An 18,774-nucleotide genomic window follows, 5' to 3' on the forward strand; every position below is an offset into this window, starting at 1 on the left:
TCCACTTGATTTTGGAATGTGGTTGTGGGAATTTCGGCCCATTTAACCACAACACCATTCGTGAGGTCAGGCACTGATGTAGGCAAGAAGGCTTTCTGCAAAGTCAGTGTTCCAATTCATCCAGAAGGTGTTCAGTGAGGTTGAGGTCTGGGCTCTGTGTAGGCCACTAGAGCACTTCCCACCAACCTTGGCAAAAAGCCTGTCTTTATTGTCCTCACACTGGAACAGGTTTGAGCTTGCCCCTTAATTTCAGTGAAGGGAAATTTATAAAGCTACAACATACAAAGACATTTTAGAGAGTTGCATGCCCTTAACATCATGACAATAGTTTGGGGGAATGCTCAAATATAGGGATGATCAGGCGTCCACATACTTTTGGCCATAGTGTATATTATGACTCACAGAAAACTCCCAAGTACAGGTGAGATGTGAAAAGTGTCATAGTGGAGTACGATAAAAATCTTTGTGGCATTCATTAATGGAGCATTTGGCCAGATATTACATTTTATTTTAAAGGGAACACAATCAAATTAGAGCTTTCTGGTTGAGATAAAAAAAATTAAAATTAAAAAAAACCCCACACAAATTACATTATAAACACCAATATGATTGAAAATCATGCCAGCTAATAAAATTCAAATATGTTTTTTGTGGTGAGTTTATTTAACAATTTAAAAAACAAAACAACAATGCATGTTGCATTTAAAAGTTATTGGGTGTTGACTACAGTCCGACGATTACCTTTATAGGAATGTTTTGCAAAGGAATATCTTCCTACATGGCCATAGGTGCAATCAAAATTCAAAAAGGTATGTTACAGGAAAATACTCAAGCTACATAAAACTCTGGAAATACTTCTACACAGGATAAAACAGCAACACTAGTAATATAGGATAAAATGTACATCACAAATATGCTATTCCCATACGTAATGTTAGAACAAAGTCTAAAATTAATTCTTGAATCACTATGATATTATACATTGTTTTTGTACAGCACTGATAATTGGCATTTCTGTACAATTTGAATATTAAGCCATATGGTGCAACTATAAGAAAATAGGTAGGTCAGTGTAGTGAGAAAAAAAAAATCAATATTCCATGGAAAATGCATTGACAGTAGTAGTTCTGATGAATAGTATAAAATAAGAAAACTACAAAGAATAAAAGTAATTTGAAATAAATACAATGACTGGTCTCTGAATACAAAATTAAGGGGAAAACACAACACTTCACTCAGCAGTAGTTTTAAGGTAATGTAACCACATCTCATCAGAAGCCACTGGTAATTATTCTATCATGTGATGGACGAACCTGAAAGAGTACATGGAGTGTTGAGTGATACAAACTCAGGACAGAGTTTGGATCAATCAGTACAGACATTTCACAAGAAGGCCAACCTTTTCAAACAACACATGTGACACCAGGATGATTTTTACGTATTTAAAATGTGCAAATGTTTTATTATGTAAGAACACAGTGATGCCTGGCCATATAGGAACTAAAAAGTCACTGACGTTTAATTCATTATGATTTGCAAAAAACACCAACAAAATTATTACAGTCTAGAACAGTATTTACAAAATGAATGTAGTCAGAGTACACCTTATAAAAGTAATAATTTCATTTATTATTCAGGAATTCAGAGGAAATAATTTGAAAGGGACTATTCAACCAAGTAGCAGAGATGATGATCAGGAGAGAGAATTAGAAAATAAACTGCAAAGGTATTTTAAAGGGAAAATAAACTGCAAAAGGTATATCAGTTTTTCCCAATACACAATGGATGTTTTCATGTAATTATACTGAAGCTAAATGTGCATCAAATACTTTCCAAATTCATTTTTCAAAAACTGCTTTGTCATAAAATAAAAATTACAAACTCAAACATTCACAGAGTTAAATTTTTTAGCTTTGGCTGCTAATTCACAGACCTTAAAAGTAAAATACACATGTAGTAATGTAACATCTCAGCATGGATCTCTTACTTGCTTAGAAACTTATATAGAACCTATGCAGTCCAGTTATCAAAATTACATGCCTCTAAAATGAAGAACCTTCACTGAAGCAGAGGTTATCTCTGACAGGCTTTACATAATTACACATTAGTCCATTCAACACAAAGAATGATTGCACTTAATGTGAAAGGCCAGTCTGTTGAGTTTGAACATTTTGTTCTCAACATGTTCCATAAATTATACTCAGTAATGTATTATACAAGACTAAATTTTAAGTAATCCTTAAACAAACAGTCCTGAATGAAGTATAGTTCACCTATTTTAATTGATTCAATACCACATAAACCTAATTTTATATTTTTGAAGCAAAACTGCTCTGAAGTGGCTTTGTGAGTTATGAAACAGAAAAAAGGCTGTAAGAAAAGCAAGAGGGTGTAGCAGAAATATCGTAACAATTACCAAAACAATTGGTCAACCTTGTTTTCTCTCTGGTATCATGGTTATCAGCAACATGGTAAGTAGAATGCAAATTGGACATAAAAAAAATTCTCTAATATTGAATACCTTTTACAATATTCAGTATCTCTCTGGAGTTATAGAAATATACAGTATACAGTCGAAATACTGATTTTTACATGAATAGTCAACACCTAGCTCCCTGGCATTGGCTCAAAAACATCAATTCAGTCATGTAACAAGAAATGTGCAAAATAGAATCTTATGTAGCAATGGACATGATAGAAAAACATTTGGGTATTTCTCTTTGTGAATAAGTGAGAAATCGCATGTATGGCTTCAGATTGTTGGCCATGACCAAATTTGGAGCTATTTTTTCTTGACTGAAGACAGTTCCCTAAGAATTTCAGCAAACTTGGGGCGATTTTCAGGTTTGTAATCCCAGCATCTCTGCATAATCTTGTAGACCTCATCTGGGCACTTTTGTGGGCACAACATTCTGTAACCTGCATTCGTGGTAAAAAATTATAAATCAAAAATATGGCAGTTGTGAATTTAACATTCATGAGAATGTTTCACCTAATTAAAATAAAAGTAGTAGATAAAGTGTGTGTTATGTGCACTATGCATGAAAGCTGACAGAGGTTTAATACCTTTTTCAACCTGCTCACGGGCTTGCTGGTTGGTCATGCCTGGGTAAGGACATACTCCCAGGCTAAATGTCTCCCAGAGCAGGATCCCATAGCTCCACACATCACTCTCTGAGCTGTATCTCCCTGTGGGAAATTCACACACACAAAATAGAAAAGTGTGTGTGTGTGTGTGTGTGTGTGTGTATACAAACAAACAAATTTCACTCGAAGATCAACTTCATGTCTGTGCATGTAATATTCTTTTTATTATACAGATACATCCCCCAAAAAATGCAAGTTTATCAAAAGAATTTTAATTTTGAAATAGTTCATCATTTTGACAACATGCGTCAAGTCAGCGGGAAAACATTGAGAGTGACATCATGGGAGTGAAGATATCAGGAAATATGCCACTCGGGTCCAGGAAAAACCACAGATGTATTATATATATATCCATGACTTTACTTACCTTGGCTCCACGATCTCAGACTCCCTCTCGCTTAACAGTGAGCTCAACAAGCGGATTGGCAAGGCAGCTACCACTATGTTCAGACTGACAAAAAGAGCATGGAACAACAACAACAAGATGACCGAGCACACCAAGATCTAGTGTATGTGTTGTGAGCCCCCTCCTTTATGGCAGTGAGACCAGGACTCTGCATGCATGGCAGGAGCAAAAATTCAACACCTTCCACATGCGCTGCTTACAACGCATCTTGAAGATCACCTGGCAGGATAAAGTCACAAACAATGCTGTGCTGTACTAGAGAGAGCTGGAATCCCCAGCATGTTCACACTGCTGAAGCAGAGACACATGCGCTGGCTTGGCCACGTCATGCATATGGACGATGGTCGGATCCACAAGGATCTCCTGTATGGCGAGTTAGTGCAGGGAAAACGCCCCATAGGCAGACCACAACTGTATTACAAAGACACCTGCAAGACGGACATCAAGGCCTTCGGCATCGACCTAAACACCTGGGAAGCGGCAGCCTCAGAACGATCAGTCCATCTGCAGCTCAACACCTCGAAGACCAAGGAGCTGGTCATTGACTTTGGGAGGTCCAGACCAAGGTCACGACCAGTTCTGATCAAGGGAGTCGAGGTGGAGGCTGTGGATTCCTACAAGTACCTCGGGCTGTGGCTGGACAGCAAGCTGGACTGGACTTGCAACACCAATCACTTATATAGGAAGGGACAGAGCAGGCTATACTTCCTTAGGAGGCTGCAGTCCTTTAACATCTGCAGGAAACTCCTGTGGATGTTCTATATAAAGTGCAATATCCTGCTGCAACCCCCATTCTCTCTTCCCCATATCTTATTCTTTTTAGATTTGTATATGTAAATACTTAATTTTATTTATCTAGAAGTTTTTTCTCTATTTTCTATTCTCTGTTTATCCTGTAATGATGCTGCTGGAATCTTAATTTCCCTGAGGGAACCCTCCCAAACGGATCAATAAAGTTCTATCTAATCTAATCTAGACTGTCCAGAAAGGCCTCTCCACATTCAAAAAGACGGTTGCCCAAGAATCAGAGACAAAGAGACAGAGAAGGAAAGCCAGAGCCCAGTCTAACAAATCAGCGTCAGACTTCATGTGTGTTCTGTGCGGGAGAAACGGTCACTCCTGCATCGGCCTGTCCAGCCACACCCAGCGCTGTATCAGAATCAACACCCAGAGCGCAACTCCATAGTCTCTCAAGACTGAAGGATGCCTACTGTGTGTGAGATTTTATATATATATATATATATATATATATATATATATATATATATATATATATATATATATACACACACACACACACTATTCTCTCTCTCTCATGGAAAAAGAAAGTACAGCCTCCTTCAATTCTAAGTTTTTCTTTAATAACAATTGTATGTTCCTCGCCAACTTCGACAAACAAACCGGAGGTGACCAAAAAAATTTCAATATATAGTCATTTCGTCCCAAAAAGTTATCCAGGTGGGAAAAGATATGTACACCCTTCCTAATTCCACAAGCATTAAGAGAGTAATTAGTAGCCAGGTGCTACTAATGAAATGCACAAGATTAGTTAACCAATAATTAGTTAACTACCTCTATAAAAACAGAACTTTTGGCAGTTAGGTGGTCTGGAGCACTTAGGTGTGTCTCCATCATGCCAAGAAGAAAGGACATCAGCCTAGACCTCAGAGAATTGATGCTGCTCATCAATGTGGGATGTGTTATAAGGCCATCTCCAAACAATTTGAAATTCAGTATTCTACAGTGAGAAGGACTGTTTACAAATGGGAGGTCTTTAAGACAGTTGCCAGTCTTCTCAGAAGTAGGCATACCAGCAAATTAAGTCCAAGGTCAGCCAGTTTAAATGTTCACAAATATTACGAAAAACCCAAGAGCTACATCATGTGACCTACATGCTTCTGTAAGGACATTAAATGCTTACATTAAATGAAACTGGATCATACAACAGGACAATGATCCCAACCACACCAAAATATCAACATCTGAATGGCAAAAGATTATATATACAATAAAGATGCTAGAATGGCCAAGTTAAAGTCCAGACCTCAACCCCACTGAAATGTTATGGCACGATCTTATGATAGTTATGCATAAACACATGCCCTCAAACAGCAATGAAAGCCAAAGTCTAGCCAAACTCGCACACTAATATTTTTGTTGGACCACCTTTAGCATAGATTACAGTGTGCATTCACTGTTTCCACAACATTATGCAATGTCACATTTGTTTCCATCCAGAGTTGCAGTATTTTATTTCATTTTTTTGCTGAGATCTTGTATTGATGACAGAAGAGTTGAACCAGTCCATAAAGGCTTCTCTAGCACATATCAAAAGCTTTCAATGGGGTTAAAGTCAAGAGACTCATCTCATCTCATTATCTCTAGCCGCTTTATCCTTCTACAGGGTCGCAGGCAAGCTGGAGCCTATCCCAGCTGACTACAGGCGAAAGGCGGGGTACACCCTGGACAAGTCGCCAGGTCATCACAGGGCTGACACATAGACACAGACAACCATTCACACCTACGGTCAATTTAGAGTCACCAGTTAACCTAACCTGCATGTCTTTGGACTGTGGGGGAAACCAGAGCACCCGGAGGAAACCCACGTGGACATGGGGAGAACATGCAAACTCCACACAGAAAGGCCCTCGCCGGCCACGGGGCTCGAACCCAGGACCTTCTTGCTGTGAGGCGACAGCGCGAACCACTACACCACCGTGCCGCCCAAGTCAAGAGACTTTGGTTGCCAATTCATGTGTGAAAATGATTCCTCATGCTCCCTGAACCACTCTTTCACAATCTGGGCCCTGTTGAACATTGGCATAGTGATCCTGGAATATGTCTGTCCCATCAGGGAAGAAAAAAAATCCACTGATGGGATAATCAATCAATCACTTAGTACGTTCAGGTAGTCAGCTGACTTCATTTTATTGCCACAATGTTGCTGAGCCTAGACTTGACCAACTGAAGCAACTACAGATCATAACACTGCCTTCAGAGGCTTGTATAATAGCCACTATGCATGATCACATTGCTTCATGCACTTCCCTTTTTACCCTGATGCACCCATCACTCTGGAACGGAGTAAAGCTGGAGTCATCAGACCCCATGACCTTTTTCCATTGCTCCAGAGTCCAATCTTTATGCTCCCTAGCAAACTGAAGCATTTTATTTGGATTATGAACAAGATGCATCATAAACAAGTTTTCTTATAGCCACACAACTGTTTACACTGTAGGAAAAATGGGATTTTCATCAGGAAGCAGCACTGTAAATTGTCATGGAAGAGCAGGTTAACAATTGTTCATGGGAATTTGTAGGCAGCACAGAAAACTGTCAGGGATTGTTATGGAGAAGCTTGGCAGTTGACCACCCCAGCCCCTAGGTTTAGGGAAGGCATTCACATGTAAATGAAATGTTGTGAGCTTTACAAATGCAAATGAATTTTTACTCACCACTCATCCAAAGATTACACCTTTTTCCTGAAAAGGTACTAAACTCCATTTTAAGAAAATCTTTGGTAAAAATATGTAATCAGGCTTAGTATAAACTGTAACTTGAATACATTTGCCTTATGCAAGTATGTACGTGTGGCAGTGGGGCTGTGACCTTGCTGTCAGCTGTGGGCAGCAAGGAGCCAGTGAGAACCGGCAGGGCACACGTAATGAGTTTCACCTGTGTGTGATTACTGGCATTTTGCTTGTATCTTTTGTTCTTTCAGAGAAGCCAGTAAAGAGAGACAGACAGAGAGAGCTGAGCAATCCAGCACCATGTGTGCATGCATGCATAGAGCAAAGTGAAGGCGCTGAAAAGAAGAATGAAAGAAAAAGGCAACTTGGGTTGTCAAGTTGTCAAAGTGTTACACTAGTGCCATCACAGAGTCCTTGTCAGTTGTTGAGATACTCCAGAACTTCATCAGCAGCCACCAGACACATCAGGCACAAGGGGGGTGAGGGAAAAATGGCAAGACATGGGTTTGGCGGAATTGGCCCCCACTTCTGCATTGCAGGGATAGGGGAGGGGTGAGATGAGGGAGCGGGAGAAAAAGGGGCGTGTTCACAGAAACACCACCAGATGGTGTTCTGTCAGCTGGATCGCCTCCTCCAGCAATGCTGTGCGGTGGCACCGGATGCACTATGTGCAGAGTAGAGCAGGTGCAGTGCTTCTGGGCTCTCCTCTTGGTCCAGGCAGAGAACTAGCAGGTGATCCAGAGCCTGGTCCAATGAGCGGGCATTGCAGCAGCTACTCCCGCAGATGCTGCAGCCAAACCCCACATTCTGTTGCACCAAATGGGTCCACAGGATGACCCTGAGGCCTTCGTGGAGCTGTTTGAACAGGTTGCTGAAGAGTGCTCGAGGCCAACCTCACAGTGGGTGGTCCACCTATTGCCGCTCTTGGGGCTCATGGCTCAACAGCTCACAGCCGCCAACCTGCTGGAGTATCCGGACCTAAAACAGGCTATTCTGCAGTGGGTTGGCTGTACCCCAGAACATCACCACCAGTTCATTCAGACTAGCACACAGTGAGATCGGCTGCCCATTTGCCTTCACCCAACAGCTCCAAGATGCCTGCCAACAGTGACTGCTAACAGAAGAGTGCAATGCCAATGACATCATCAGCCAAGTAGTACTAGTAGTAGTACAGCCAAGGAACTTTGTCTTGCATCCAGTGCCACTGCGCAGCATTGCTGAAGGAGGCGATCCAGCTAGCAAGAACACCATCTGGTGGTGTTTCTGGGAGCAGGCCCCTTTTTCTCCCGCTCTCTCATCTCACCCCTTCCCTATCCCTGCAATGCGGAAGTGGGGGCCAATTCCACCAAACCCGTGTCTTGCCATTTTTCCCTCACCCCCTTGTGCCTCCATGCCTATGTTGCCACCAACTCAATCACTGTACGGGCTCAGAAAAACTTCAGAAAACCATCGTCTGTGAAAACAGTTCATTACTGCATCCACAAATGCAAGTTAAAACCATATACCATTTCATATCCAGAAATAGTGCTACCTTCTCTGGGCCAGAGTTCTTTTACAATAGACTGAGATGAAATAGAAAATTATCCCGAGGTCTGACGAATCAAAAGTAGAAATTCTTTTTAGAAATTATGGACGCCAGGCTAAAGAGGAGAGGGACCATCCAGCTTATCATCAGTGCACAGTTCAAAAGCCAGCATCTGTGATGGTATGAGGGTGCATTAGTGCACATGATATGGGTAGCTTGTACATCAGGGAAGGTATAATAATAATAATAATTATTATTATTATTAATTTATTTTTGTATTATACTCAAAGACACTTTGCAAGATAAAAACAAGGTTAAGGCTGGTTGAAACAATAGAATAAACAATACATAAAAACACGCAAGTCCAAATTGTATTTATTTCTGAAGAGGTGAGTTTTTAAGGATGATTTTAAAGTGGACAGGTCGGTGCAGTCATGGATGTGTTTGGGGAGGGAGTTCCAGAGGGAAGGGGCAGCAATGGAGAAGGCTCTGTCACCCCAAGTCCGGTGTTTGGTCCTGAGGGGTATGGATAAGAGTTTGGCATCGGAAGAAGGGAGGGTGCAGGAGGGTGTATTATGATGGAGCAGGTCAGTGAGATAGAAGGGGGCCTGCTTATGAAGGGCTTTGTGGGTACACAGAAATTGAACTGAATCCGTTGTGGTACAGGCAGCCAGTGGAGTTTTTGGAGGATGGGGTGATGTGATCATGAGAGCGGGAGTGAGTGAGCAGGTGTGCAGCGGACTTCTGGATGAATCGGAGTTTATTGAGGACTTTGGATGATGTACCATAGAGGATGCTGTTGCAGTAGTCCAGTTGGGATGTGATGAAAGCGTGGATCAAAGTTTCAGTAACAGGGAAGGAGAGTGAAGGACAGAGATGTGCTATGTTTTTTAGATGGAAAAAGGTTGTTCTGGTAGTATGATTGACGTGGCGTTCAAAGGTGAGTTTGCTGTCAAAAGTAGCTCCAAGTCATCTGGATAGATGTGCAGGGAGGGGGACAGGATGGAGTTATGAATAGTGAGGGAGAAGTTATGAGTGTTTTTTGTGAGTGATTTGGGGCCAATGATGAGCATGCCTGTTTTATTACAGTTGAGTCTGAGGAAGTTGGCTTGCATCCATGATTTAATTTCGGTGATGCACCTGGTCAGAGTGGAGTGGGTAGCAGTGGTGATGGATTTGGTGGAGATGTAGAACTGGATGTCATCGGGATAGCAATAGAAATGGAATCCATGGTGACATATAATGTGACCAAGGGGAAGCATGTAGAAGATGAACAGGATGGGACCAAGCATCAAACCCTGGGGGACACCTTGTGACAGAGGAGCATAAGGGAAAGTGCAGTTGTTGATGTTGATGAACTGTTGCCAGTTTGAGAGAAAAGAATTCAGCCAGGAGAGGGCAGTTCCAGTGATGTTGAGGGAGGATTCAAGGTGAGAGAGAAAAATGGTGTGGTTGATGGTGTCAAAAGCTGCAGAGAGGTCAAGGAGAATGAGAATACTAAGGTGGCCGGTGTCAGAGGAGAGGAGGTCGTTATTGGTGACTTTGAGGAGGGCTAATTCAGTGCTGTGCTGAGGGCAGAAACCAGATTGGAATGGTTCAAACAGGTCAGATGAGCTTTAAGTTGAGAGACAACGGCACATTCCAGTATTTTTGGCAGAAAGGGAAGGCTGGAGATGAGGCAGAAATTACTCATGTCATCGGGATCAAGTCCAGCGTTTTTTTTGAGGATGAGAGTGACAGCAACCAGTTTGACTGTTTGGGGGACAGAGCCAGAGCAGAGAGGGGAGCTGATTTCTGTGATGAGTGTGGAGATAGCTGGGAAACAGTCCTTAATGAGTTTGGATGGTATTGGATCTATTGGTGGAGTTTTTCATCCCAGCGATGAGCTCTGACAGGTCCAGTTCAGATAAGGGGGAGAACTGAGATAGAGCCTGGGTGGTAAATTGGGGGTAAACAGGTGGGAGTGTGAAGAGGGTGGGGGAGTTGGCCAGATTTTTGTAAATATTGTCAACATTGGTTTGAAAAAATGAGAGAAATGAGTTACATTTCTCAACTGTGAAGGATTTGGAGGTGCTGTCAATGGGTTTGAGAAGTTTGTTTACTGTGGAGAAGAGAGCCTTAGGATTGGTGGAACGAGAATGTATGAGGTCTAAGTAATAGTTGGACCAGGCTGTGGCAAGGGTGTCTTTGTAGAGTTGAAGGTAGTCTGAGTAGGCTTGAAGATGCACTGTTAAAACAGTTTTCTTGAAGAGTCGCTCAAGCAATCACTTATGGGATTTCATTTGGTGGACTTCAGGAGTATACCAGGCAGCTGAGTGAGTAAATCACACAATTTTGGTTTTAGTGTGAGCCAGCTGATCTAGGCAGGAGGAAAGGGTGTTATAGTAGCTGACCAGTTCAGATGGATCCCACATCCATCTGAAGGGAGGGGAGGCAGAGATTTGGATGTGGGGGAGGGGAGGCAGATTTTTTTACTGGCAAGAACAGATGAGAGAGCTGAGGGAGAGATGGATTTGAGATTTCTGAAGGATATTTTGCATTTGTCTTTCAGGGTTGGAGCAGGGATGTCAATTGTGCATAGTTAATTTCTGATAATCCAGAGCCAAGGCCAGGGAGCAGATGAACAGGCTAAACCGACTGTCTGCTAGCTGCACAGAGTCGTCAATCAGGGTCCACTACATCGAGACTGTGTCTGTTCCCCGAGATCAACAAAAGAGTAGAAATACTCAGAAAGTTTGTTCCAGTAATATAATATAAAATTAGATCACACTGATTGTACAGCTGCTGCCAGCACCTTTGATCTAAAGGTGGGGCTATTAAATATTAGATCTCTTACATCTAAAGCACTAATGGTTAATGAACTTATTACTGATCAGGAGTTTAATGTACTTTGTTTAACTGAAAGATGGATTAAGCCAAATAAATACATAGCATGGGCGGCACGGTGGTGTAGTGGTTAGCGCTGTCGCCTCACAGCAAGAAGGTCCTGGGTTCGAGCCCCGGGGCCGGCGAGGGCCTTTCTGTGTGGAGTTTGCATGTTCTCCCCGTGTCCGCGTGGGTTTCCTCCGGGTGCTCCGGTTTCCCCCACAGTCCAAAGACATGCAGGTTAGGTTGACTGGTGACTCTAAATTGACCGTAGGTGTGAATGTGAGTGTGAATGGTTGTCTGTGTCTATGTGTCAGCCCTATGATGACCTGGCGACTTGTCCAGGGTGTACCCCGCCTTTCGCCCGTAGTCAGCTGGGATAGGCTCCAGCTTGCCTGCGACCCTGTAGAAGGATAAAGCGGCTAGAGATAATGAGATGAGATGAGAAATACATAGCATTAAATGAAGCTAGTCCTCCTGGATACAGTTATATACACCAGCCTCGTCTAACTGGCAGAGGAGGAGGTGTTGCAGTTATTTATAATGATTATCTAGGTGTAACACAAAAACTTGGCTATAAATTTAATACATTTGAAGTTCTTCATACTCATAACGTATGTAGCCTCGAAAAATAAGTCTACCCAGTTAATTCCGTTACTTATTATTTACAGGCCCCTGGGGCCATATTCAGAGTTTCTTTCTGAATTTGCAGATTTTATTTCAGATCTGGTTATTTCCTTAGACAAAGCTTTAGTTGTCGGAGATTTTAATATTCACTTCAATAACCCAGAAGACCCTTTGAAAACAGCGTTTGTGTCCATTTTAGATTCAGTAGGGATTAATCAGTATATCATAGGACCGATCCATAATGGTGGTCACACCCTCAATCTAATACTAACATTCGGGTTAAACATAGAAAATATAGTCATGCTTCCACAGTCTGAAGTTATCTCAGCTCATTATCTCATCTCATTCAAAATATGTCTGAGTAATAATATATGCACCTCACCACGCTACTGTATTAAACGTACACTCACGTCAACTACTGCACAGAGCTTTATAAATGAGCTCCCAGGGTTACCAACTTTGATTAGGTCACTGTCAGCCCCTGCAGAACTTGATCAGGCAACTGAATGCTTAGAGTTCCACTATACTTTTGATAATGTAGCTCCTCTTAAAAGGAAAATGGTCAGAGACAAAAAATTAGCACCCTGGTATAATGATGACACTCGCTCTTTAAAACAGACCACTCGAAAATTGGAACGTAAATGGCATCAAACAAAATTGGTAGCGTTAAAATTAGCGTGGAAGGAGAGCTTCCTGAAGTATAGAAAAGCTCTTAGTGCTGCTAGATCAACATATCTCTCCTCCCTAATAGAAGAGAACAAAAATAATCCTAGATTCCTATAGCAAAATTAACCAGGAATAAGCCTACTATAGACACATGCACACCTGTAGTATGTAGTAGCAACGACTTCATGAATTTTTTTAATGACAAAATTGAGAATATCCGACAAAAAATTCAAACTACTAATTTAAGGTCAGACAATGTAAGTGACCCTGTAGTTAACAATACAACTGTATCAGATCAGCAATTAGAATGTTTTACTCACCTTAGAGAAATTGAATTACTGTCATTAATCTCCGCATCAAAAGCCTCAACTTGTGTACTAGATCCCTTACCTACACGTCTATTCAAACAGATAATACCTGAAGTAATTGAACCGCTTCTAAAAATAATAAATTCTTCTCTTAGGATTGGCTATGTACCTAAATCCTTTAGACAATCAGTTATCAAACCCCTGATTAAAAAACCTGACCTTGATCCCTGTCAGCTGTCCAATTATCGGCCAATATCAAACCTCCCCTTTATCTCCAAGATCCTTGAAAAAGCTGTGGCACAGCAGTTATGCTCATATTTACAAAGGAATAATATCCATGAAATGTATTAGTCAGGATTTAGACCTCATCATAGCACAGAGACAGCTCTGGTTAAAGTAGTAAACGACCTACTGTTGGCATCTGATCAGGGCTGTCTCTCGCTGCTTGTGTTCCTTGACCTTAGTGCAGCATTTGATACCATTGATCATTCCATTCTTCTGGATAGACTAGAAAATGTTGTGGGAGTTAAGGGAACGGCCCTCTCTTGGCTCAGGTCTTATTTAACTGATCGCTATCAGTATGTTGATGTAAATGGTGATTTTTCTAGGCATACTGAGGTTAAGTTTGGTGTTCCACAAGGTTCTGTCTTGGGTCCACTGCTTTTTTCATTATATATGTGTTACTTCTGGGTGATATTATTCATAAACATTGTATTAGTTTCCATTGTTATGCTGATGACACACAGTTGCATGTTTCTGCAAAATCTGAGAGACACCAGCTTAATAGAATTGAGGAATGTGTGAAGGACATTAGACACTGGATGCTTATTAACTTCCTTCTGCTTAACTCTGACAAGACTGAAGTACTTGTACTAGGACCACATGCAGCTAGAAGCAAGTTTTCTGATTACACAGTAACTCTGGATGGCCTTTCTGTTTCTTCATGTGCAGCAGTAAAAGACCTCGGAGTGATTATTGACCCCAATCTTCCATTCGAAACTCAAATTGTTAACATTACCCGGATAGCTTTCTTTCATCTCAGAAATATTGCTAAGATAAGAAATTTAATGTCACTATATGACGCGGAAAAACTAGTTCATGCTTTTGTTACCTCCAGGTTGGATTATTGTAATGCCTTACTGTCTGGATGTTCCAATAAGTGCATAAACAAGCTCCAGTTAGTTCAAAATGAAGCAGCAAGAGTCCTTACTAGAACTAGAAAATATGACCACATCACCCCTGTCTTATCCACACTGCACTGGCTCCCAATCCAATTTCGTATTGATTATAAAATACTACTATTGACCTTTAAAGCACTGAATGGTCTCACACCACAGTACCTGAGTGAACTTCTAGTCCTCTATGGCCAAGTTTACATTAGACCGTATCTGTCTTGTTTTCTTCGCGGATGCACTGTCCGTTTACATTAAACCGCCTGGAAACGCCGGGAAATGGGAATCCGCCAGCGTCCACGTATTCAATCCAGATCGTGTCAGCTCCGGTGCTGTGTAAACATTGAGATACGCGGATACGCTGTGCTGAGCTCTAGCTGGCGTGGTCATTGGACAACGTCACTGTGACATCCACCTTCCTGATTCGCTGGCGTTGGTCATGTGACGCGACTGCTGAAAAACGGCGCGGACTTCCGCCTTGTATCACCTTTCATTAAAGAGTATAAAAGTATGAAAATACTGCAAATACTGATGTAAATACTGCCCATTGTGTAGTTATGATTGTCTTTAGGCTTGCCATCCTTCCACTTGCAAGTGGTAAGTGATATGCGCTGGGATCTCACACACAGCGGCTCAGTCCCGAATCACAGCTTGTGCACTTCACTCGCGTGCTCTGTGAGCTGCGCAAGGCCGGAGTGCGCACCCTCCAGAGGGCACTCACTGTTCAGGGCGGAGTGATTTGGAGCGCAGGATGCCTGCGGAGCCGAGCGTATCCGTTTATTGGTGTTGCTGTGTGCACGCAAATTGTGTATTGGTGTTGCTGTGTGCACACTAATTGTTTTAAAAACGTTAATCTGATGATCCGCTGATACGGTCTAATGTAAACATGGGCTATGACCCGCCACACCTACTTAGATCAAAAGGTGCAGGCTATCTGCTGGTACCTTGTATAGTGAAAGCTACATCGGGGGCAGAGCCTTTTCTTACAAAGCCCCACAGTTATGGAACAGCCTTCCAAGTAATGTTTGGGAATCAGACACAGTCTCAGCATTTACGTCTAGGCTGAAAACATATCTGTTTAGTCAAACCTTTTGTTAATGGTGCTTATGAGGTAAAGGAGTAGATCTGGAAGATCCTCAGACATAGTTTTGGTAAAATGGAATGAATGGATGCTATCAGTCCCCCACTTGCTTGCTCACTTGAGCTTGCTGATGGTGTAGTGGCTGCCTGCTTTATGTCCCGGGGCTCCCTCATGCCCGTGTTACCTTCTGGCTCTCCCCTTTTAGTTATGCTATCATAGTTAGTTTTGCCGGAGTCCCTGCTTGTACTCAGTGCAATATGTATTCTGTTCCTACTTATTCAGGTGACATTGGACATACCTAACAACCTGTGTTTTCTCTCTCTCCCCCCAATCTGTCCCTCAGAGTTACGTGTTGGTCCTGGGATCAAGATGCTGACCTCTTCTGCTCCTCGGGCCTGCCTGATCCATCCTGGTGTCCTGCGTTTGGTTGGAGTCTCATCGCATCGTTCCTGTGGAGGACGGCCCCGTATGGACAGTTGAAAGTCACACTTGGAAGATGCTCTGGACACTTACAGTAATGCTTTCATGGCTGAGGACTGCAGTTGTCATGAACAGTTTTGCAGTCTGTTCATGACAACTGCAGTCCTAAAGTTAGCAAGTCAACTGTACAACCCCGATTCCAAAAAATTTGGGACAAAGTACAAATTGTAAATAAATACAGAATGCAATGATGTGGAAGTTTCAAAATTCCATATTTTATTCAGAACATAGATGACATATCAAATGTTTAAACTGAGAAAATGTATCATTTAAAGAGAAAAATTAGGTGATTTTAAATTTCATGACAACGCCACATCTCAAAAAAGTTGGGACAAGGCCATGTTTAGCACTGTGAGACATCCCCTTTTCTCTTTACAACAGTCTGTAAACGTCTGGGGACTGAGGAGACAAGTTGCTCAAGTTTAGGGATAGGAACGTTAACCCATTCTTGTCTAATGTAGGTTTCTAGTTGCTCAACTGTCTTAGGCCTTTTTTGTCGTATCTTCCGTTTTATGATGCGCCAAATGTTTTCTATGGGTGAAAGATCTGGGGCCTCATTTATAAAACTTTGCGCAGGATTTACGCCAGAAGATGGCGTGCGCATGAAACTCAGAATGTGCGTGCGCACAGAAATATTCTGATTTATAAAACCGTGCACACGCACATTCCACGCCAATTTCCCTTTATAAATCACAATCCACTCTAAATTTGCGGCACCTGTGCGTACCTCAAGACACACCCACAATTGCCTATAAATATTCAGCGAAATGCCCTTAATGAATATTGATATCTGTGGACAACATGCCCAAAACAGAAGGAAAGACAAAGAAGCACAACTTCACCGACTGTGAAGTTGAAGTGCTAGTAGATGAAGTGGAGCAGCGTCGAGCTGTTTTGTTTGGAGGCCATAGTACGGGAGTTACAAATGCAAAAAAAACGTGAATGGCAGCATGTGGCCGATGCGGTCAATTCTGTAGCTTCACAAGGCCGTACTACGGCAGAGGTTAAAAAAAAAATGGTACGACATAAAGGTGGACGCCAAGAAGAGGATCGCGGCACACCGCCAAAGCGTCCGTGCAACGGGCAGGGGGAAGGGGGAGCCAGAGCTCACCCCACTGGATCAAAAACCGGCTGGCATTATAGGGGAAACCCTCCTGAGTGGAGTTGTGCGTGAGGAGGAGAGTGACACCGATACTGGGCCACATGAACCAGCCGAGGACTCGGGTACGTAATTTTTTTTGGTTGTGTATCAAGGAACCACCTCACATTGCACGTGTGCCCCCTTGTTTGAAATGGGTGTGAAATTGAAATGAGTCTTCATCCAGAAAGTATTTTATGAACAAAAAAATTCCCTCGCAGTTGCTGGGTGTGCCAGTGAGGGCAGCAGTGTGTCGGCTGCGGCAGCGGAGGTCCCAAGGACATCCACGGCCTCCGATGCATGTGCATCCATGCCGAAACCAGCCACCAGCGCCCGTGTCCTAACAGATGCAGTGCTGGAGGTGCAGCGGGAACATGTGGATGCCATCCGCGAGGTCGCCCGGGAGTTAAAATAAATAAAAAATGAGTTGTCTGCATTAAATGCCAGCATTAAAGAATTTCTTAAAAGGTAATAATTTGTTTCCATACCTAATTATTTACAAGCGGCGCATCACCTCCTCGCGCTGGCGCACGGCTCCTGCGTTTGGGTGGAATGCCTGGGAATAGGGATCGGGGTCGAGATCAAGATTGACCTCTTCAGCTTGCAAAGGCACATTTTGTAGCTGTGCCACATTGTGCAGCACAGCACAGGCCCTAACAATCCTACAGACCTTTTTGGGTCTGTAACATAGCACTCCCCCCGTGGCATCCAGACAACGCCATCTGCCCTTCAGGAGCCCAATGGTGCACTCCACAACAGTGTGCGCCTGGCTGTGGCGCAGGTTGTAAGGGGTCTCCTCAGGCATTTGGGGATTCATAGAGCAGCCACCGTTTCAGCGGATACCCACGGTCACCTACAACAAAACTGAATGAGTAAAGGGTTGAATATTTAGAAATGGTCTAAGAATGGTTACAAATACTTTCAGGATTTACGCATTAAGCACCCGCACCCACGATGTTATGTTTGTGTTAAACTTCGATTATTGAACCAATTTCGGGTCGTTCTCCCCGTTTCCTCCTGAGGTCGCATTTTCCGTCCGCGTTATCCTTTTTTGTGTGCGCACGCATGGGTCAGAGCTTGCGTGGAGGTGCGCACATTTTACCGTCAAGTTCACTTTTTATAAATACCGAAGCTTGCGTAGAATGTGGCGTACGCATTCTTTTGTGTGTACGCATTGTTTATAAATGAGGCCCCTGGACTGCAGGCTGTCCAGTTCAGTACCCGGACCCTTCTTCTACGCAGCCATGATGCTGTAATTGATGCAGTATGTGGTTTGGCATTGTCATGTTGGAAAATGCAAGGTCTTCCCTGAAAGAGATGTCATTTGGATGGGAGCATATGTTGCTCTAGAACCTGGATATACCTTTCAGCATTGATGGTGTCTTTCCAGATGTGTAAGCTGCCCATGCCACACGCACTAATGCAACCCCATACCATCAGAGATGCAGGCTTCTGAACTGAGCGCTGATAACAACTTGGGTCGTCCTTCTCCTCTTTAGTCTGAATGACACAGCGTCCCTGATTTCCATAAAGAACTTCAAATTTTGATTCGTCCGACCACAGAAGAGTTTTCCACTTTGCCACAGTCCATTTTAAATGAGCCTTGGCCCAGAGAAGACGTCTGCGCTTCTGGATCACGTTTAGATACGGCTTCTTCTTTGAACTATAGAGTTTTAGCTGGCAACGGCGGATGGCACGGTGAATTGTGTTCACAGATAATGTTCTCTGGAAATATTCCTGAGCCCATTTTGTGATTTCCAATACAGAAGCATGCCTGTATGTGATGCAGTGCTGTCTAAGGGCCCAAAGTTCACGGGCACCCAGTATGGTTTTCCGGCCTTGACCCTTACGCACAGAGATTCTTCCAGATTCTCTGAATCTTTTGATGA

The 18,774-nt window shown here is 42.8% G+C and overlaps 1 protein-coding gene across 4 annotated transcripts in view; it reads right to left on the reverse strand.

The window, feature by feature from the left end:
* Positions 1–640: 640 nt before the first annotated feature.
* fer (fer (fps/fes related) tyrosine kinase) overlaps positions 641–18,774 on the reverse strand; it is a 408,576-nt gene continuing 390,442 nt past the window's right edge. For 3 of the 4 annotated variants that reach the window (XM_060913311.1, XM_060913312.1, XM_060913309.1), the window contains 2 exons: positions 3,067–3,189; positions 641–2,919 (listed from right to left, as the gene is read on the reverse strand). In XM_060913311.1, coding sequence (XP_060769294.1) covers positions 2,783–2,919; positions 3,067–3,189 — 260 coding nt within the window. In that variant the 3' untranslated portion in view covers positions 641–2,782. Of the gene's footprint in view, positions 2,920–3,066; positions 3,190–14,223; positions 15,717–18,774 lie in introns of those variants that run through there. The other variant, XM_060913313.1, reaches the window with a different exon arrangement.

Source organism: Neoarius graeffei, chromosome 28 (assembly GCF_027579695.1).
Source record: "Neoarius graeffei isolate fNeoGra1 chromosome 28, fNeoGra1.pri, whole genome shotgun sequence".
NCBI lineage: Eukaryota > Metazoa > Chordata > Actinopteri > Siluriformes > Ariidae > Neoarius > Neoarius graeffei.